Source organism: Dermacentor andersoni, unplaced genomic scaffold (genome assembly GCF_023375885.2).
Source record: "Dermacentor andersoni unplaced genomic scaffold, qqDerAnde1_hic_scaffold ctg00000039.1, whole genome shotgun sequence".
Classification (NCBI taxonomy): Eukaryota; Metazoa; Arthropoda; class Arachnida; order Ixodida; family Ixodidae; genus Dermacentor; species Dermacentor andersoni.
Genome location: NW_027314752.1, coordinates 26,378,996 through 26,400,888, shown reverse-complemented (window position 1 = coordinate 26,400,888; position 21,893 = coordinate 26,378,996). Strand labels below are relative to the sequence as shown.

At 44.5% G+C, this 21,893-nt stretch overlaps 1 protein-coding gene across 1 annotated transcript; it reads left to right on the top strand.

Moving 5' to 3' along the window:
- The first annotated feature begins 238 nt into the window (after positions 1-238).
- Positions 239-21,623, top strand: LOC140214338 (uncharacterized). Its single transcript, XM_072285698.1, has 7 exons — positions 239-380; positions 776-1,227; positions 2,068-2,425; positions 6,711-6,770; positions 9,041-9,417; positions 10,259-10,616; positions 21,445-21,623. Exons 1-7 carry the CDS (start codon positions 239-241, stop codon positions 21,621-21,623), a joined length of 1,926 nt encoding a protein of 641 aa, XP_072141799.1.
- Positions 21,624-21,893: the final 270 nt, after the last annotated feature.

Sequence of the window (21,893 nt, the reverse complement as noted above, 5' to 3'; positions counted from 1 at the left end):
CTACAGTCCCAAGAGACACGAAATCACCGAAAGCTACAAGTTCTTCAGTCGTTGTCAAGCGGAGGGCGAGCCTGTTAATGAATTCCTGGTAGACATGCGCCGAATAGCTGACAATTGCAATTTTGGCAGTGCTTTAGATCGCATGCTTCGAGATCGCATTGTTTGTGGAATACGGTCAGGTGCCCTGCAGAAGCAGCTACTGGCACAGCGGGAATTAACGCTACATGACGCTGAAGCGATGGCCCTTGCAGCTGAGGCTGCGGATAGTGATGTAAAAGAGATGATCGGACCGGCAAAGACACCCGTCTTAAAAGTACAGGCGTATCAGAATAAACTCTGGTGGATGAGAGGAGGTCTGCCGCACGTCAAGAATGCGCAAGGTGCGGTAGTACAAAACATAATGACGCGTGTTGCCCCTGGTCTAACGCTCGCTGTCACCGCTGTGGACGACGTGGTCACCTTGCAAGGAAATGTCGAAGTCGCGAGGCTCGAGAACAAGGCACTGCAAGGACGGCCCAAACTAACACCCTCTTGGGGACGGAAGCCGCAGCCGACGAGGAACCCGAAGCCGCCCAAATTTGGACTTTGGTATCCCTACGAAAAAGCTGTCTGGAACCGCCGATCCGCCGAACGTTTGCTTAGTGCGGTGTGCAGCTGAGCATGGAAGTCGATACCGGGTCGCCCGTTTGTGTCATCCCGCGTCAACTATATTATAAGCACCGTGAGCAATGGCCGAAACTTAAACCGTCCAGTCTCAATTTATCTTGCTACACAGGACGCCTTCCAGTGCTTGGGGAGCTTGCGCTCCAGGTTTGTCATAAAGGGGTGACAGTGGAGTGTGCGCTGACAGTCTTGGAATGTGCGGGACCAAGCCTCTGCGGTCGCGATTTAAACCAGCGGCTGAACAGCGCAGGTGCTCCAGTGGTTAGTTTTGTAGAGAACTCGGCGGCAACAAATGACTCGAGCGAATCCAGCGTGAACAGCATATTCATTGACTACAACGACGTGTTCTTCGAGGAACTGGGGTTAATCAAGGGTCCTCCAGCCAGCCTGCACATGAAAGAAGGCGCCGTACCCAAGTTCTGCAAGGCCAGACCCATTCCATACGCGCTACGCGAGCGAGTGTCACTCGGGCTAGACCGTTTAGTTTCTGTGGGCATGCTGTCGCCGGTGGCACACTCTGAATGGGCAACGCCCATAGTCGAAGTGCTTAAGAAAGACGGCGCAGTAAGAATCTGCGGCGATTTCAAGGCCACAGTAAATCCAGCGTGTGTAACTGAGCAATACCCATTGCCAATCATTGAGGATATGTTTGTCCGATTACACGATGGGGACTATTTCAGCACTCTGGATTTACGGGATGCATACAATCAAGTGGCGCTAGACGATAACGCGAAAAAAGTTTGCGTCATTAATACGCCAAAAGGGCTATTTTGCTACAATCGACTTCCTTTCGGTATAGCCTCAGCGCCCGCAATATCCCAAAGGAATATGGATGAGGTATTGGCTGGCCTTCCAGGAGCACAGGCTTATCTTGACGATGTGCTCATTTCCGAAAAAGCGAGTGACGGCGGCGAAAGGCTGAAAAACGTCTTACAACGCTTCCGAGAGCGTGGTGTAAAGCTAAGGTTCGATCAATGCAACTTGCGCAGCCCAGCAGTAACTTATCTAGGCCATCGGATCGATCGTGATGGGCTTCATCCGACAGAAAAAAACCTTGACGCTATCATGAAGGCACCGAGCCCCTGTAACGTCAGTGAGCTACGTTCATTTTTGGGTATGATTACTTTTTACGTGCGGTTTCTGCCGAACATGTCAACCACACTTGGCCCATTGTATCAACTGCTTCAAAAGAACGCACGCTGGCAGCGGAAAGAGCCGCAAGAGCGCGCGTTTGATCTTGCCAAGCAAAGCCTTAAAACAGCCAAGGTTCTAGTTCATTTCGACCCTTCGAAGGAACTCAAACTTGAGTGTGACGCGTCTCCGTACGGTGTGGGAGCTGTCTTGTTTCACACGACCGGTAACGTTCACAGGCCCATTGGATTCCGCTCGCGAACATTAACGCAGGCGGAGCGCAACTATTCGCAGCTCGAGCGAGAGGCACTGGCACTGGTATTCGGCCTCACGAAATTCCGTGACTACCTTCTAGGTCGGGCATTTACCTTAGTGACTGACCACCAGCCATTGTTGGGCATGCTGAAATCGGACAAGCAGACGCCCACAATGGCCGCCACACGGATACAACGTTGGGCACTCCAATTGGGGGCTTACCGCTACCGGCTACAGTACGCACCAGGACGACAGATGCTGAACGCTGACGCCCTCAGCCGACTTCCGCAAAGATCTCTGGAATCTGACGATGACGGTGAGCCGCCCGAATATGTGCTGTCGCTAAAGCAGCTGAACAATGGCACCATACCAACGCGTGAGCTGAAATTATTAACGGCTTTGGACCCTGTCTTGGTCGAGATCAAACGGAACATATTACATGGGTGGCCCAGAAACGCAAACGGAATGACCCGGTCCGTACTGCCGTTTTTTGACCGCAAGCTCGAATTATCCGTAGCACATGAACTGGTGTACTGGGGTAATAGGGTCATAATACCGACCGAAGCTAGGGAGCGAGTGCTGCATCTTCTACATGAAACGCACCAGGGTTCACCGGCAATGAAATCTGTCGCTTGTTCTTTGTTCTGGTGGCCAGGCCTCGACAAAAATATTGAAGACGTGTCTGCACAATGCCAGTACTGTGTGCAAAATCTGCCGATGCCCACTGCATCTCCCGTCGTTAACTGACCTGAAACAGGCGAAAGGTGGTCCCGTATTCACATTGACTACGCCTGTCCGATCTGCGGAAAAATGATACTCGTAGTAGTCGACGCACACACCAAATGGCTCGAAGCAATACCTTTGTCACATGCCTCAACGCAGACTACCATTGACTGTCTGCGTGGCATTATCAGCAGGTTTTTTTGTCATTTTTTTGTCTTGGCGTGTTTGCCTGCAACAAAAAATGGAACTGCGATCCTCGGACACTGCGCTGTTTTTTCAGTACACTCTAATCTGCGCTTTCTCGTGTCCCCTAAAGAGAGTCAGTAAATAACCAAAAAAAGAGCCTTAAGAAACTCTACGTATTCTATTTGCGCTTAGCGTTAAATAAAAAGATGCTGTTGTCGTGCGTCCTTGATGCGCTTGTTATGATTAAGTTATCTCTTTTGTGACATGGACTTGAGAGAAAGGATGCATCATACAAATGATATGTTTTTTTGCGTTTGCGCATTTTTCTGCTACAGGAAAGAGAAGTTGGTCCCTTGGACTGAACGCTCTTTTTTCAATACTCTCTTCTCTGTGCTTTCACGTATCCACCACAGGGAGCAAGTGAACCGCCTAAAATAGGGTTAAGAAATTCAACCTGCTGTTGTAGTTGCGTTCGGTATTAAATAAAGAGATGTGTAGTGTGTCCTTGATGCCTTTATTATGATTAGGTTACTTGTTTTGCGGCGTGTAATTGATGGAAAGGATACACCATACAAATGAGCAGTTTTAAAATATTTTTTGCGTTGTCGTGTTTTCCTGTTACAAAAGATGAGAATTTCTTCCCGGGGACTCCACGCTCTTTCTTCAATACACTCTTCTCTGTGCTTTCATGTGTCCACCAAAGAGATCAAGTGAACCGTGTAATGTAGGCTTCAGAAATTCTACCTGCTCTTGCAGTTCCATTTGGTGTTAACAAAAAATGTGTCGCTCGTCCTTGAAGCGTGTAATATGATAACGTTATCTGCAATGCGACGTAGATTTTTGAGAAATGTTACACAATACAAATGAGCTCTTTTGGAAATCTTTTTTTTTTGTCTTGGTGTGTTTTCCTGCAACAAAAAAGAGAATGTCGTTCCGCGGACTCTACGCTGTTTTTTCAATGGACACTTCTCTGTGCTTTCACGTGTCTAAAACAGGGAGCACGTGAAGAGCCTAAAATAGGCTTTGCAAGTATTACCTATTGTTGTAGTTGTGCACGGTATTAAATAAAAAGATGTGTCGGACGTCCATGCTGTGTTTGTTATGATTGCATTATCTTCATTTGCGACGTGGGTTTGAGGGAAAAGATACACAATACAAATGAGCTTTTATGAGAAATTCTTTTTTTGTCTTGGCGTGTTTTCCTGGAACGAAAAATAGAATTTCGTTCCGCGGCCACTGCACTCTTTTTTCAATACACTCTATTCTGCGCTTCCTCGTGTCCCCTAAAGGGTGGCAGTGAACCACCAAAGAAAGGCTTAAGAAATTCTTCCTACTCTAGTTTCATTCGGCGTTAAATAAAAAGATGCTTGATTGATGCTTGATGACGTCCTTGATTCGTTTGTTATGATTACGTTACTTGTTTTGCGACGTGTATTTGATGGAAAGGATGCAAAATACAAATGAGCTGTTTCGAAAATTGTTTTTTCGTTGGCGCGTTCTTCTGCTCCAGAAAAGATAATTTTATCCCTAGGACTCTACGCACTTTTTTCAATACACTCTTCTCTGCTTTCACGTTCACACCATAGAGTGCAAGTGAATAGCCTAAAATCATCATCATCGTCATCTTCATCATCATCATCATCAGCCTGGTTACGCCCAATGCAGGGCAAAGGCCTCTCCCATACTTCTCCAACAACCCCGCTCATGTACTAATTGTGGCCATGCCATGCCTGCAAACTTCTTAATCTCATCCGCACACCTAACTTTCTGCCGCCCTCTGCTACACTTCCCTTCCCTTGGAATCCATTCGGTAACCCTTAATGACCATCGGTTATCTTCCCTCCTCATTACATGTCCTGCCCATGCCCATTTCTTTTTCTTTATTTCAACTAAGATGTCATTTACCCGCGTTTGTTGCCTCAACCAATCTGCTCTTTTCTTATCCCTTAACGTTACACCGATCATTCTTCTTTCCATAGCTCGTTGCGTCACCCTCAATTTCAGCAGAACCCTTTTCGTAAGCCTCCAGGTTTCTGCCCCATATGTGAGTACTGGTAACACACAGCTGTTATACACTTTCCTTTTGAGGGATAGTGGCAACCTGCTGTTCATGATTTGAGAATGCCTGCCAAACGCACCCCAGCCCATTCTTATTCTTCTATTTATTTCAGTCTCATGATCCGGATCCGTGGTCACTACCTGCCCTAAGTAGATGTATTCCCTTACCACTTCCAGTGCCTCGCTACCTATCGTAAACTGCTGTTCTCTTCCGAGACTGTTAAACATTACTTTAGTTTTCTGCAGATTAATTTTCAGACCCACCCTTCTTCTTTGCCCCTCCAGGTCAGTGAGCATGCATTGCAATTGGTCTCCTGAGTTACTAAGCAAGGCAATATCATCAGCGAATCGCAAGTTGCTAAAGTATTCTCCATCAACTTTTATCCCCCATTCTTCCCACTCCAGGTCTCTAATACCTCCTGTAAACATGCGGTGAGTAGCATTGGAGAGATCGTATCTCCCTGTCTGACGCCTTTCTTTATTGGGATTTTGTTGCTTTTTTGTGGAGGACTACGGTGGCTGTGCAGCCGCTATAGATATCTTCCAGTATTTTTACATATGGCTCATCTACACCCTGATTCCGTAATGCCTCCACGACTGCTGAGGTTTCGACTGAATCAAACGCTTTCTCGTAATCAATGAAAGCTATATATAATGGTTAGTTATATTCTGCACATTTCTCTATCACCTGATTGATAGTGTGAATATGATATATTGTTTAGTAGCCTTTACGGAATCCTGCCTGGTCCTTTCCTTGACAGAAGTCTAAGGTGTTCCTGATTCTATTTCCGATTACCTTAGTAAATAGTTTGTAGGCAACTGACAGTCAGCTGATCGGTGTATAATTTTTCAAGTATTTGGCATCCCCTTTCCTATGGATTAGGATTATATTAGCGTTCTTCCAAGATTCCGGTACGCTCGAGGTCATGAGGCGTTGCGTATACAGGGTGGACAGTTTCTCTAGAACAATCTGTCAGCCATCCTTCAACAAATCTGCTGTTACCTGATCCTCCGCAGCTGCCTTCCCCCTTTATATCTCCCAAGCCTTTCTTTACTTCTTCCGGCGTTACCTTTGGGATTTCGAATACCTCTAGACTATTCTCTCTTCCATTATCGTCGTGGGTGCCACTGGTACTGTATAAATCTCTATAGAACTCCTCAGCCACTTGAACTATCTCATCCATATTAGTAATGATATTGCCGGCTTTGTCTCTTAACGCATACATCTGATTCTTGCCAATTCCTAGTTCTTTCTTCACAGCTTTTAGGCTTCCTCCGTACCTGAGAGCATGTTCAATTCTAACCATATTATACTTCCTTATGTCAGCTGTCTTACGCTTGTTGATTAACTTCGAAAATTCTGCCAGTTCTATTCTAGCTGTGGGGTTAGATGCTTTCATACATTCGCGGTACTTGATCAGATCTTTCGTCTCCTGCGATAGTTTGCTGGTATCCTGCCTAACGGAGTTACCACCGACTTCCATTGCACACTCCTTAAGGATGCCCACAAGATTGTCGTTCAGTGCTTCAACCATCGTTCAAGCACCATCGGCTCTGCCGAAATATGGTCGCCCTATGTGGTCCAAACCAGTGTAATAATTTGTAACCGATGTAATGTTGAAACTATGCAATCTTGTTACCAAACTTTGTAATTTTATCTGTAAATACAAGTTGTTGTTCGTTCGTTACTGCAGCGGCTTTGTCCTTCGAACCTAAGTCACCCATTGAGCCACCTGTGCAGACCGTCTCTGACGGTGCGTCTCGGACGCCGACGGTGGGGGTGAATTTCAACGAACCAATCGATCGATCGTTGGCATCGAATTCTTACTAGGCGTTTATTATAAATACGTTGTTATCTGTTTTTCAATGTGGAGGTGAGAGAAAAATACACTATACGAATAAACTCTTCTGAAGAAAGGTATTTTTCTTGGCATGATTCTCTGCAAGTGAACAGACACTTTCGTCCCACTGACTGTATTCTGTTTTTTAAATAAACTCTTCTCCGTGCTTTCACGTGTCCACCACAGAAAGCACCTCAACCACCGAAAAGGATCTCAAGAAATTCTACATATCTTGTAATTGTGTCCGGTCTTAAATAAGAGACAGTTCTGACAAGCGTCCTTGAGGCGTTTACCATAAATAGGTTGTTATCTGCTCTTGTGTGTGGATGCAAGAAAAAGATGCACCATACAAACAAACTCTTCTGAAATTAGCTATATTTCTTGACATGATTCTCTTCAAGTAAAGAGAGACTTTCGTCCTACTGACTGTATTTTGTTTTTAAATAAACTTTTCTCCGTGCTTACACGTGTCCACCACAGAAAGAACGTGAAAAACCGAAAAGGATCGTACGAAATTCTACCTTCTCTTCTAATTGTGTCCGGTCTTAAATAAAAGACAGTTCGGACACGCGCCTTGAGGCCTTTTTTATAAATACGTTGTTATCTTTTTTCGATGTGCAGGTGATAGAAAGATACACCACACAAAAAAACTCTTCTGAAAATAGCTATTTTTCCTGGCATGATTCTCTGCAAGTAAACAGAGACTTTCGTCCCACTGACTGTATTCTGTTTTTTAAATAAACTTTTTTCCGTGCTTACACGTGTCCACCACAGGAAGCACGTTATCCAGCTGTTGCAACTTGACGCATTTTCGAAGTGCGCGCACCTTTTATCGCCTCATCTGGCGATCCTTCGAGTTCGAACTATCACTACTAACACGTGCTCCTTTCTATCTTCCTGCCACTCGGCTACTTATAAATACGCTCTATACCTTTGAATAAACGTTCATTTTGTTCTACTGACTACGCTGATGCTTCACTGGTCTGGCGTTATTGCGAGCACGCCATGGCTATGCTACAGTGGCGACGAAGATGGACATCGCCCATGCAGTGAAAGTCGACGCTGAACCGGAACCCACGCAGAACCGAGAAACCAAGGTCATCATGGCTCACCAACTTCCCGACTTCGGAGAAGGCAAAGATAAGTGGAAGCTGTACGTTATTAAAGTAGAAGCATACGTTGAAGCGAATGCGATTGAAGGCTCGACTAAGAAAAGAGCATTGCTTGTTGCTGCGTTAAATACGCATACGATACAAGTGCTGGCAGGGAAGGTGGCTCCACGCAAGCCAAATGCATTGACGTATGAAGAAGTCGTCGAAGTTTTCAGTGAGCACTACAGTCCCAAGAGACACGAAATCACCGAAAGCTACAAGTTCTTCAGTCGTTGTCAAGCGGAGGGCGAGCCTGTTAATGAATTCCTGGTAGACATTCGCCGAATAGCTGACAATTGTAATTTTGGCAGTGCTTTAGATCGCATGCTTCGAGATCGCATTGTTTCTGGAATACGGTCAGGTGCCCTGCAGAAGCAGCTACTGGCACAGCGGGAATTAACTCTACAAGACGCTGAAGCGATGGCCCTTGCAGCTGAGGCTGCGGATAGTGATGTAAAAGAGATGATCGGACCGGCAAAGACACCCGTCTTAAAAGTACAGGCGTATCAGAATAAACTCTGGTGGATGAGAGGAGGTCTGCCGCACGTCAAGAATGCGCAAGGTGCGGTAGTACAAAACATAATGACGCGTGTTGCCCCTGGTCTAACGCTCGCTGTCACCGCTGTGGACGACGTGGTCACCTTGCAAGGAAATGTAGAAGTCGCGAGGCTCGAGAACAAGGCACAGCAAGGACGGCCCAAACTAACACCCTCTTGGGGACGGAAGCCTCAGCCGACGAGGAACCCGAAGCCGCCCACATTTGGACTTTGGTATCCCTACGAAAAAGCTGTCTGGAACCGCCGATCCGCCGAACGTTTGCTTGGTGCGGTGTGCAGCTGAGCATGGAAGTCGATACCGGGTCGCCCGTTTGTGTGATCCCGCGTCAACTATATTATAAGCACCGTGAGCAATGGCCGAAACTTAAATCGTCCAGTCTCAATTTATCTTGCTACACAGGACGCCTTCCAGTGCTTGGGGAGCTTGCGCTCCGGGTTTGTCATAAAGGGGTGACAGTGGAGTGTGCGCTGACAGTCTTGGACTGTGCGGGACCAAGCCTCTGCGGTCGCGATTTAATCCAGCGGCTGAACAGCGCAGGTGCTCCAGTGGTTAGTTTTGTAGAGAACTCGGCGGCAACAAATGACTCGAGCGAATCCAGCGTGAACAGCATATTCATTGACAACAACGACGTGTTCTTCGAGGAACTGGGGTTAATCAAGGATCCTCCAGCCAGCCTGCACATGAAAGAAGGCGCCGTACCCAAGTTCTGCAAGGCCAGACCCATTCCATACGCGCTACGCGAGCGAGTGTCACTCGGGCTAGACCGTTTAGTTTCTGTGGGCATGCTGTCGCCGGTGGCACACTCTGAGTGGGCAACGCCCATAGTCGTAGTGCTTAAGAAAGACGGCGCAGTAAGAATCTGCGGCGATTTCAAGGCCACAGTAAATCCAGCGTGTGCAACTGAGCAATACCCATTGCCAATCATTGAGGATATGTTTGTCCGATTACACGATGGGGACTATTTCAGCACTCTGGATTTACGGGATGCATACAATCAAGTGGCGCTTGACGATAACGCGAAGAAAGTTTGCGTCATTAATACGCCAAAAGGGCTATTTTGCTACAATCGACTTCCTTTCGGTATAGCCTCAGCGCCCGCAATATTCCAAAGGAAAATGGATGAGGTATTGGCTGGCCTTCCAGGAGCACAGGCTTATCTTGACGATGTGCTCATTTCCGAAAAAGCGAGTGACGGCGGCGAAAGGCTGAAAAACGTCTCACAACGCTTCCGAGAGCGTGGTGTAAAGCTAAGGTTCGATCAATGCAACTTGCGCAGCCCAGCAGTAACTTATCTAGGACATCGGATCGATCGTGATGGGCTTCATCCGACAGAAAAAAAACCTTGACGCTATCATGAAGGCACCGAGCCCCTGTAACGTCAGTGAGCTACGTTCATTTTTTGGTATGATTACTTTTTACGCGCGGTTTCTGCCGAACATGTCAACCACACTTATCCCATTGTATCAACTGCTTGAAAAGAACGCACGCTGGACACGGAAAGAGCCGCAAGAGCGCGCGTTTGATCTTGCCAAGCAAAGCCTTAAAACAGCCAAGGTTCTAGCTCATTTCGACCCTTCGAAGGAACTCAAACTTGAGTGTGACGCGTCTCCGTACGGTGTGGGAGCTGCCTTGTTTCACACGACCGGTAACGTTCACAGGCCCATTGGATTCCGCTCGCGAACATTAACGCAGGCGGAGCGCAACTATTCGCAGCTCGAGCGAGAGGCACTGGCACTGGTATTCGGCGTCACGAAATTCCATGACTACCTTCTAGGTCAGGCATTTACCTTAGTGACTGACCACCAGCCATTGTTGGGCCTGCTGAAATCGGACAAGCAGACGCCCACAATGGCCGCCACACGGATACAACGTTGGGCACTCCAATTGGGGGCCTACCGCTACCGGCTACAGTATGCACCAGGACGACAGATGCTGAACGCTGACGCCTTCGGCCGACTTCCGCAAAGATCTCCGGAATCTGACGATGACGGTGAGCCGCCCGAATATGTGCTGTCGCTAAACCAGCTGAACAATGGCACCATAACAACGCGTGAGCTGAAATTATTAACGGCTTTTGACCCTGTCTTGGTCGAGATCAAACGGAACATATTACATGGGTGGCCCAGAAACGCAAACGGAATGGCCCGGTCCGTACTGCCGTTTTTTGACCGCAAGCTCGAATTATCCGTAGCACATGAACTGGTGTACTGGGGTAATAGGGCCATAATACTGACCGAAGCTAGGGAGCGAGTGCTGCATCTTCTACATGAAACGCACCAGGGTTCACCGGCAATGAAATCTGTCGCTTGTTCTTTGTTCTGGTGGCCAGGCCTCGACAAAAATATTGAAGACGTGTCTGCACAATGCCAGTACTGTGTGCAAAATCTGCCGATGCCAACTGCAGCTCCCGTCGTTAACTGGCCTGAAACAGGCGAAAGGTGGTCCCGTATTCACATTGACTGCGCTGGTCCGATCTGCGGAAAAAATGATACTCGTAGTAGTCGACGCACACACCAAATGGCTCGAAGCAATACCTTTGTCACATGCCTCAACGCAGACTACCATTGACTGTCTGCGTGGCATTTTCAGCATGTTTTTTTGTCTTTTTTTGTCTTGGCGTGTTTGCCTGCAACAAAAAATGGAACTGCGATCCTCGGACACTGCGCTGTTTTTTCAGTACACTCTAATCTGCGCTTTCTCGTGTCCCCTAAAGAGAGGCAGTAAATAACCAAAAAAAAGAGCCTTAAGAAACTCTACGTATTCTATTTGCGCTTAGCGTTAAATAAAAAGATGCTGTTGTCGTGCGTCCTTGATGCGCTTGTTATGATTAAGTTATCTCTTTTGCGACATGGACTTGAGAGAAAGGATGCATCATACAAATGATATGTTTCTTTTGCGTTTGCGCATTTTTCTGCTACAGGAAAGAGAAGTTGGTCCCATGGACTGAACGCTCTTTTTTCAATACACTCTTCTCTGTGCTTTCACGTATCCACCACAGGGAGCAAGTGAACCGCCTAAAATAGGGTTAAGAAATTCCACCTGCTGTTGTAGTTGCGTTCGGTATTAAATAAAGAGATGTGTAGTGTGTCCTTGATGCCTTTATTATGATTAGGTTACTTGTTTTGCGACGTGTAATTGATGGAAAGGATACACCATACAAATGAGCTGTTTTAAAATATTTTTTGCGTTGTCGCGTTTTCCTGTTACAAAAAATGAGAATTTCTTCCCGGGGACTCCACGCTCTTTCTTCAATACGCTCTTCTCTGTGCTTTCATGTGTCCACCAAACAGATCAAGTGAACCGTGTAATGTAGGCTTCAGAAATTCTACCTGCTCTTGTAGTTCCATTTGGTGTTAAAAAAAAAAATGTGTCGCTCGTCCTTGAAGCGTGTAATATGATTACGTTATCTGCAATGCGGCGTAGATTTTTGAGAAATGTTACACAATACAAATGAGCTCTTTTAGAAATCCTTTTTTTGTCTTGGTGTGTTTTCCTGCAACAAAAAAGAGAATGTCGTTCCGCGGACTCTACGCTCTTTTTTCAATGGACACTTCTCTGTGCTTTCACGTGTCTAAAACAGGGAGCACGTGAAGAGCCTAAAATAGGCTTTGCAAGTATTACCTATTGTTGTAGTTGTGCACGGTATTAAATAAAAAGATGTGTCGGACGTCCATGCTGTGTTTGTTATGATTGCATTATCTTCATTTGCGACGTGGGTTTGAGGGAAAAGATACACAATACAAATGAGCTTTTATGAGAAATTCTTTTTTTGTCTTGGCGTGTTTTCCTGGAACGAAAAATAGAATTTCGTTCCGCGGCCACTGCGCTCTTTTTTCAATACACTCTATTCTGCGCTTTCTCGTGTCCCCTAAAGGGTGGCAGTGAACCACCAAAGAAAGGCTTAAGAAATTCTACCTACTCTAGTTTCATTCGGCGTTAAATAAAAAGATGCTTGATTGATGCTTGATGACTTCCTTGATTCGTTTGTTATGATTACGTTACTTGTTTTGCGACGTGTATTTGATGGAAAGGATGCAAAATACAAATGAGCTGTTTCGAAAATTGTTTTTTCGTTGGCGCGTTCTTCTGCTCCAGAAAAGATAATTTCATCCCTAGGACTCTACGCACTTTTTTCAATACACTCTTCTCTGCTTTCACGTTCACACCATAGAGTGCAAGTGAATACCCTAAAATCATCATCATCATCATCATCATCATCATCAGCCTGGTTACGCCCAATGCACAGGCAAAGGCCTCTCCCATACTTCTCCAACAACCCCGCTCATGTACTAATTGTGGCCATGCCATGCCTACAAACTTCTTAATCTCATCCGCACACCTAGCTTTCTGCCGCCCTCTGCTACGCTTCCCTTCCCTTGGAATCCATTCCGTAACCCTTAATGACCATCGGTTATCTTCCCTCCTCATTACATGTCCTGCCCATGCCCATTTCTTTTTCTTTATTTCAACTAAGATGTCATTTACCCGCGTTTGTTGCCTCAGCCAATCTGCTCTTTTCTTATCCCTTAACGTTACACCGATCATTCTTCTTTCCATAGCTCGTTGCGTCACCCTCAATTTCAGCAGAACCCTTTTCGTAAGCCTCCAAGTTTCTGCCCCATATGTGAGTACTGGTAACACACAGCTGTTATACACTTTCCTTTTGAGGGATAGTGGCAACCTGCTGTTCATGATTTGAGAATGCCTGCCAAACGCACCCCAGCCCATTCTTATTCTTCTGGTTATTTCAGTCTCATGATCCGGATCCGTGGTCACTACCTGCCCTAAGTAGATGTATTCCCTTACCACTTCCAGTGCCTCGCTGCCTATCGTAAACTGCTGTTCTCTTCCGAGACTGTTAAACATTACTTTAGTTTTCTGCAGATTAATTTTCAGACCCACCCTTCTTCTTTGCCTCTCCAGGTCAGTGAGCATGCATTGCAATTGGTCTCCTGAGTTACTAAGCAAGGCAATATCATCAGCGAATCGCAAGTTGCTAAAGTATTCTCCATCAACTTTTATCCCCCATTCTTAACACTCCAGGTCTCTAATACCTCCTGTAAACATGCGGTGAGTAGCATTGGAGAGATCGTATCTCCCTGTCTGACGCCTTTCTTTATTGGGATTTGGTTGCTTTTTTGTGGAGGACTACGGTGGCTGTGCAGCCGCTATAGATATCTTCCAGTATTTTTACATATGGCTCATCTACACCCTGATTCCGTAATGCCTCCACGACTGCTGAGGTTTCGACTGAATCAAACGCTTTCCCGTAATCTATGAAAGCTATATATAAAGGTTGGTTATATTCTGCACATTTCTCTATCACCTGATTGATAGTGTGAATATGATATATTGTTTAGTAGCCTTTACGGAATCCTGCCTGGTCCTTTGCTTGACAGAAGTCTAAGGTGTTCCTGATTCTATTTCCCATTACCTTAGTAAATAGTTTGTAGGCAACTGACAGTCAGCTGATCGGTGCATAATTTTTCAAGTCTTTGGCATCCCCTTTCTTATGGATTAGGATTATGTTAGCGTTCTTCCAAGATTCCGGTACGCTCGAGGTCATGAGGCGTTGCGTATACAGGGTGGACAGTTTCTCTAGAACAATCTGTCAGCCATCCTTCAACAAATCTGCTGTTACCTGATCCTCCCCAGCTGCCTTCCCCCTTTGCATATCTCCCAAGCCTTTCTTTACTTCTTCCGGCGTTACCTTTGGGATTTCGAATACCTCTAGACTATTCTCTCTTCCATTATCGTCGTGGGTGCCACTGGTACTGTATAAATCTCTATAGAACTCCTCAGCCACTTGAACTATCTCATCCATATTAGTAATGATATTGCCGGCTTTGTCTCTTAACGCATACATCTGATTCTTGCCAATTCCTAGTTCTTTCTTCACAGCTTTTAGGCTTCCTCCGTACCTGAGAGCATGTTCAATTCTATCCATATTATACTTCCTTATGTCAGCTGTCTTACGCTTGTTGATTAACTTCGAAAGTTCGGCCAGTTCTATTCTAGCTGTGGGGTTAGATGCTTTCATACATTGGCGGTACTTGATCAGATCTTTCGTCTCCTGCGATAGTTTGCTGGTATCCTGCCTAACGGAGTTACCACCGACTTCCATTGCACACTCCTTAAGGATGCCCACAAGATTGTCGTTCATTCCTTCAACCATCGTTCAAGCACCATCGGCTCTGCCGAATTATGGTCGCCCTATGTGGTCCAAACCAGTGTAATAATTTGTAACCGATGTAATGTTGAAACTATGCAATCTTGTTACCAAACTTTGTAATTTTATCTGTAAATACAAGTTGTTGTTCGTTCGTTACTTCAGCGGCTTTGTCCTTCGAACCTAAGTCACCCATTGAGCCACCTGTGCAGACCGTCTCTGACGGTGCGTCTCGGACGCCGACGGTGGGGGTGAATTTCAACGAACCAATCGATCGATCGTTGGCATCGAATTCTTACTAGGCGTTTATTATAAATACGTTGTTATCTGTTTTTCAATGTGGAGGTGAGAGAAAAATACACTATACGAATAAACTCTTCTCAAGAAAGGTATTTTTCTTGGCATGATTCTCTGCAAGTGAACAGAGACTTTCGTCCCACTGACTGTATTCTGTTTTTTAAATAAACTCTTCTCCGTGCTTTCACGTGTCCACCACAGAAAGCACCTCAACCACCGAAAAGGATCTCAAGAAATTCTACATATCTTGTAGTTGTGTCCGGTCTTAAATAAGAGACAGTTCTGACTAGCGTCCTTGAGGCGTTTACCATAAATAGGTTGTTATCTGCTCTTGAGTGTGGATGCAAGAAAATGATGCACCATACAAACAAACTCTTCTGAAATTAGCTATTTTTCTTGGCATGATTCTCTGCAAGTAAACAGAGACTTTCGTCCTACTGACTGTATTTTGTTTTAAATAAACTTTTCTCCGTGCTTACACGCGTCCACCACAGAAAGCACGTGAAAAACCGAAAAGGATCGTACGAAATTCTACCTTCTCTTCTAATTGTGTCCGGTCTTAAACAAAAGACAGTTCTGACACGCGTTCTTGAGGCGTTCGTTATGAATACGTTGTTATCTTTTTTCGATGTGCAGGCGATAGAAAGATGCACCATACAAATAAACTCTTCTGAAAAGAGCTATTTTTCTGGGCAATATTCTCTGCAAGTAAACAGAGGCTTTCGTGCCACTGACTGTATTTTGTTTTTAAATAAACGCTTTTCCGTGCTTAGACATGTCCAGCACAGGAAGCACGTTATCCAGCGAATAGAATCATACGAAATTCTACCATATCTTGTAATTGCGTCCGGCCCTATATTACAGACAGTTCTGACAAGCGTCCTTGAGGTGTTTATAATGAATACGTTGTTATCTGTTTATTGACGTGGAGGCGAGAGAAAGATACACCATACAAATAAACTCTTCTGAAAATAGCTATTTTTCTTAGCATGATTCTCTGGAAGTAACGAGACACTGTTGTCCGACTGACTGTATTCTGTTTTTTTAAGTACACTCTTATCCGTGCTCTCATGCGTCCACCACATCAGGCGTGTGAACCACCGAAAGAGATCGTATGAAATTCTACCTTCTCTTGTAATTGCGCCCGGTCTTAAATAAAAGACAGTTCTGACATGCGTCTTTGAGGTGTTTATTATAAATACGGTGTTATGTGTTTTTCGATGTGCATGCGAAAGAAAGATACACCAGGCAAATAAACTATTCTGAAAACAGCTATTTATTGGCATGATTGCAAGTAAACAGATACTTTTTTGCCACTCCCTGTATTTTGTTTTTTAGATAAACTCTTCTCCGTGCTCAGACGTGTCCACCACAGAAAGCACGTGAACCACCGAAAAGCATCGTAAGAAATTCTACCTTCTCTTGTAATTGCGTCCGGTCTTAAATAAAAGACAGTTCTGACATGCGTGCTTCAGGCGTTCATTATGAATACGTTGTTAGCTGTTTTCCGATGTGGAGGAGCGAGAAAGATGCGCCATACAAATAAACTCTTCTGAAAATATTTTTAGTCTTGGCATAATTTCCTGCTACACAAAAAGTGTTTCGTCCCGCTGATTCTATGCTCTTTTTTTTATTACACTCTTCTCTGTGCTTCACTAAAGAAAGCACGTTAACCGCCTAAAATAGGCTTAAGAGATTTAACCTACTCCTATAATTGCGTACGGTAGAAAATAAAGAGATGTTGTGTCGTGCGTCCTTGAGACATTTATTGTGATTACGTTATCTATTTTGTGACGTGGATTTGAGAAAAAGGCTACACAATACAACTAAGCTTTTTTGAGATTTTTTTTTGCCTTGGCGCGCTTTGCTGCAACAAAAAAAAAAAAAAAGAATTACACTCTTCTCTGCTTTCACGTTTCCACCACAGAGTGCAAGTGAAAAGCCTAAAATAGGTTTAGAAAATTCTACCCACTCTTGTAGTTGCGCACGGTATTAAATAAAAAAATGGGTCATGCGTTCTTCTTGCCATTAATATGATTGTGTTATTTGTTTTGCGACATTGATTTGAGAGAAAGTATACACAATACAAACGAGCTCTGTGGGAAATTTGTTTTTGTCATGGCGTGTTTTCCTGCAACGAAAAGAGAATTTCGTTCCACACCTCATGGCTCTTTTTTGAATACACTCTTCTCTGTGCTTTCACGTGTCCACCAGAGGGAGCAAGTGAAGCGCCTAAAATCGGCTTAAGAAATTCTCCCTACTCCTGTAGTTGCGCTCGGTGTTAAATGAAAAGAAGTGTGGTGCGTCCTTGATGAGTTTATTATGATTATATTATTTGTTTTGCGACGCGGATTTGAGAGAAAGTGTACACAATACAAATGAGAACATTTAGAAAATATTTTTTGTCTTGTCGTCTTTGCCTGAAAGAAAAAGATAATTTTGTTCCGCGTTCTCTACGCTCATTTTTTCAATAGTCCTCTTTGTGCCTTCTCGTGTCCGCTAAAGAAAGGAATTGAAGACCTAAAAATAAGCTTAAGAAAGAAAGAAGCTTTCTTGAGCATACTTTTTGGCATGACGTGTTTTCCTGCAACAAAATAGTGAATTTCGTCCAGCAGACTATATGCTCCTTTTTTAAATAGATTCTTCTCTCTGGTTTCACATGTCCACCACAGAGCAAGTGAACAGGCTAAAATCAGCTTAAAAATTTTTAGCTACTCTTGTTGTTGCGTTTGGTGTTAAATTAAAAGATGTCTTCTTTTCCGTCCTTAAAGCGTGTATTATGATTACGTTATCTATTTTGCGATGTGGATTTCAGAGAAATGTTACACATTACAAATGAGCTTTTTTTTTGAGGATATCTCTTTTTTTGTCTGAGCGTGTTTTCCTGCAACAAAAAATAGAACTGCGATCCTCGGACACTGCGCTGTTTTTTCAGTACACTTTACTCTGCGCTTCCTCGTGTCCCCTAAAGAGAGGCAGTAAACAACCAAAAAAAAGAGCCTTAAGAAACTCTACGTAGTTTAGTTGCGCTTAGCGGTAAATAAAAAGATGCTTTTGTCGTGCGTCCTTGATGCGCTTGTTATGATTAAGTTATATCTTTTGCGACATGGACTTGAGAAAAAGGATACATCATAGAAATGATCTGTTTCGAAAATATTTTTTGCGTTTCCGCATTTTTCTGCTACAGGAAAGAGAAGTTGGTCCCACGGACTGAACGCTCTTTTTTCAATACACTCTTCTCTGTGCTTTCACGTATCCACCACAGGGAGCAAGTGAACCGCCTAAAATAGGGTTAAGAAATTCCACCTGCTGTTGTAGTGTCGTTCGGTATTAAATAAAGAGATGTGTAGTGTGTCCTTGATGCCTTTATTATGATTAGGTTACTTGTTTTGCGACGTGTAATTGATGGAAAGAATACACCATACAAATGAGCTGTTTTAAAATATTTTTTGCGTTGGCGTGTTTTCCTGTTACAAAAAATGAGAATTTCCTCCCGGGGACTCTACGCTCTTTCTTCAATACACTCTTCTCTGTGCTTTCATGTGTCCACCAAACAGATCAAGTGAACCGTGTAATGTAGGCTTTAGAAATTCTACCTGCTCTTGTAGTTCCATTTGGTGTTAAAACAATGTGTCGCTCGTCCTTGAAGCGTGTAATATGATTACGTTATCTGTATTGCGACGTAGATTTTTGAGAAATGTTACACAATACAAATGAGCTCTTTTGGAAATCTTTTTTTTCTCTTGGTGTGTTTTCCTGCAACAAAAAAGAGAATGCCGTTCCGCAGACTCTACGCTCTTTTTTCAATGGACACTTCTCTGTGCTTTCACGTGTCTAAAACAGGGAGCACGTGAAGAGCCTAAAATAGGCTTTGGAAGTTTTACCTATTGTTGTAGTTGTGCATGGTATTAAATAAAAAGATGTGTCGGACGTACATGCTGTGTTTGTTGAGATTACATTATCTTCATTTGCGACGCGGGTTTGAGGGAAAAGATACACAATACAAATGAGCTTTTATGAGAAATTCTTTTTTTGTCTTGGCTTGTTTTCCTGGAACAAAAAATGAAATTTCGTTCCGCGGCCACTGCGCTCTTTTTTCAATACACTCTATTCTGCGCTTTCTCGTGTCCCCTAAAGGGAGGCAGTGAACCACTAAAGAAAGGCTTCAGGAATTCTACCTACTCTAGTTTCATTCGGCGGTAAATAAAAAGATGCTTGATTGATGCTTGATGACGTCCTTGATTCGTTTGTTATGATTATGTTACTTGTTTTGCGACGTGTATTTGATGGAAAGGATGCAAAATACAAATGAGCTGTTTCGAAAAGTGTTTTTGCGTTGGCGCGTTCTTCTGCTCCAGAAAAGATAATTTTATCCCTAGGACTCTACGCACTTTTTTCAATACACTCTTCTCTGCTTTCACGTTCACACCATAGAGTGCAAGTGAATAGCCTTAAATCATCATCGTCGTCATCGTCATCATCATCATCATCATCATCATCATCATCATCATCATCATCGTTATCATCATCATCAGCCTGGTTACGCCCAATGCAGGGCAAAGGCCTCTCCCATACTTCTCCAACAACCCCGCTCATGTACTAATTGTGGCCATGCCATGCCTGCAAACTTCTTAATCTCATCCGCCCACCTAACTCTCTGCCGCCCTCTGCTACGCTTCCCTTCCCTTGGAATCCATTCCGTAACCCTTAATGTCCATCGGTTATCTTCCCTCCTCGTACGTGTCCTGCCCATGCCCATTTCTTTTTCTTGATTTCAACTAAGATATCATTAACTCGCGTTCGTTCCCTCACCCAATCTGCCATTTTCTTATCCCTAACGTTACACATCTCATTGATCTTCCCATAGCTCATGGCGTCGTCCTCAATTTAACTAGAACCCTTTTCGTAAGCCTCCAGGTTTCTGCCCCGTAAGTGAGTACTGGTAAGACCCAGCTGTTATAAACTTTTCTCTTGAGGGATAATGGCAACCTGCTGTTTATGATCTGAGAATGCCTGCCAAACGCACACCAGCCCATTCTTATTCTTCTGATTATTTCAGTCTCATGATCCGGATCCGCAGTCACTACCTTTCTTAAGTAGACGTATTCGCTTACCACTTCCAGTGTCTCTCTGCCTATCGTAAACTGCTGTTCCCTTCCTTAAGCCTTCAATAGGCTCAAAAAATTCTACTGACTCTTGTAGTTGTGTTCGGTGTTAAAAAAAATATGTGTTGTGCGTCATTGGTTCGTTTATTATGATTATATTATTTGTTTTGCGTCGTAGATTTGTGAGAAAGTATACACAATCCAAACGAGCTCTTTTGTATTTTTTTTTGTCTTGGCATGTTTTCCTACAACGAAAAAGAAAATTTTGTTCCGCGGACTCTACCCTCCTTTTTCAATACACTATTCTGTGCTTTCACATGTCCACCAGAGGGAGCAAGTGAACCGCCTAAAATACGCTTAAGAAAGTCTACCTACTCTTGAAGTTGCACACGGTATGAAATAAAAAAGATGTTGTTTCGTGCGTCCTTGTTGCGTTTATTATGATTACGTTATCTTTTTTTGCGACGTGGATTTGAGGGAAAGGATACGCAATACAAATAAGCTTTTTTGAGAATATATATTTTTTTTGCCTTGGCGTGTTTTCCTCCAACAAACAGGAGAATTCATTTTAGCGGACACTGCGCTCTTTTTTCAATACACTCGTCTCGACGGTTTCTCGTGTCCCCTAAAAAGAGGAAGCGAACCGCCAAAAAAAGGCTTAAGAAATTCTGCCTACTCTAGTTGTGCTCAGCGTTAAATAAGAAGATGCTTCTGTCGTGCGTCCTTGATGCGTTTGTTAGGATTAAGTTATCTGTTTTGTGAGGTGGATTTCAGAGAAAGGATACACCTTGCAAATGAGCTGTTTCGAAAATATTTTTGCGTTTGCGTGTTTTTCTGCTGCACTGCCTCTACTGACTCTTGTAGTTACGTTCGGTGTTAAATAAAAAGATGTGTCGTGCATCCTTCAAGCGTTTATTATGATTACGTTATCTGTGTTGCGACGTGGATTTGAGAGAAATGTTACACAATACAAATGAGCTCTTCTGAAAACATTTTTTGTCTTGTCATGTTTTCCTGCATCGAAAAAGAGAATTTCGTTCCGCGTCTCTTCGCTCTTTTTCAACACCCTCTTCTCTGTGCTTTCACGTGTCCAGCATAGGGAGCAAGTGAAGCGCCTAAAATAGGCTGAGGAAATTTTACCTACTCTTGTAGTTGCGCACGGTATTAAGGGAGTCGAGCAGAGTGGTTGGCTCTGCATGGAGCTCCGTGATTTTCTATCTTCTGACCAGTTTTTCCTACGATGTGCTGAATTTCGTGTGGAATACTTCATTCGGGAACATTCAACGACTCTGCACACACGTGCCCAGGACGTGCCCAGGACGTGCCCAGCCCACGTGTGCGGATTGCCAACACTTATGCCGACTACGGCGTTGGCGGCTGCTGCGCGGGAGACGCCGTGCGCGCTGCCGCAACAGATGGCGACGCCGGCTGCGTCCGGAGCTGCGACGCCCACGGGGGCGACGAACGCAACTACGAGCACGCCTGAGCCAAACTACATTGAAGCTTCAAGCTCGCATGAACCACTAAAAGTACGCGCGACGCTCTCGGACCTGGACCGGGAACAAATGGGGTACCAAGACACCGACGAAGGGGATAGTATCATCCTACAAGACACCGATATGCCCGTCACACGCGTCAGGCAGGAGGAGGACAAGGAGACTGGCAAACAGTGTTAACTGTTCGCCAGAATAAGGCTCTCGCTATAGTTGGAAGGAAAACCATGGTAGCAGGGGGTGCCCATGATTCGCCGAGCCAG

Coding starts and splice junctions, on each gene's coding strand:
- LOC140214338 (XM_072285698.1), top strand. CDS start 239: ATGGCCCTTGCAGCTGAGGCTGCGGATAGTGATGTAAAAGAGATGATC. Junction 381..775: donor GCACGTCAAGAATGCGCAAG/GTGCGGTAGTAC, acceptor CTTGCTACACAG/GACGCCTTCCAGTGCTTGGG. Junction 10,617..21,444: donor CAATGGCACCATAACAACGC/GTGAGCTGAAAT, acceptor ACACGTGCCCAG/GACGTGCCCAGGACGTGCCC.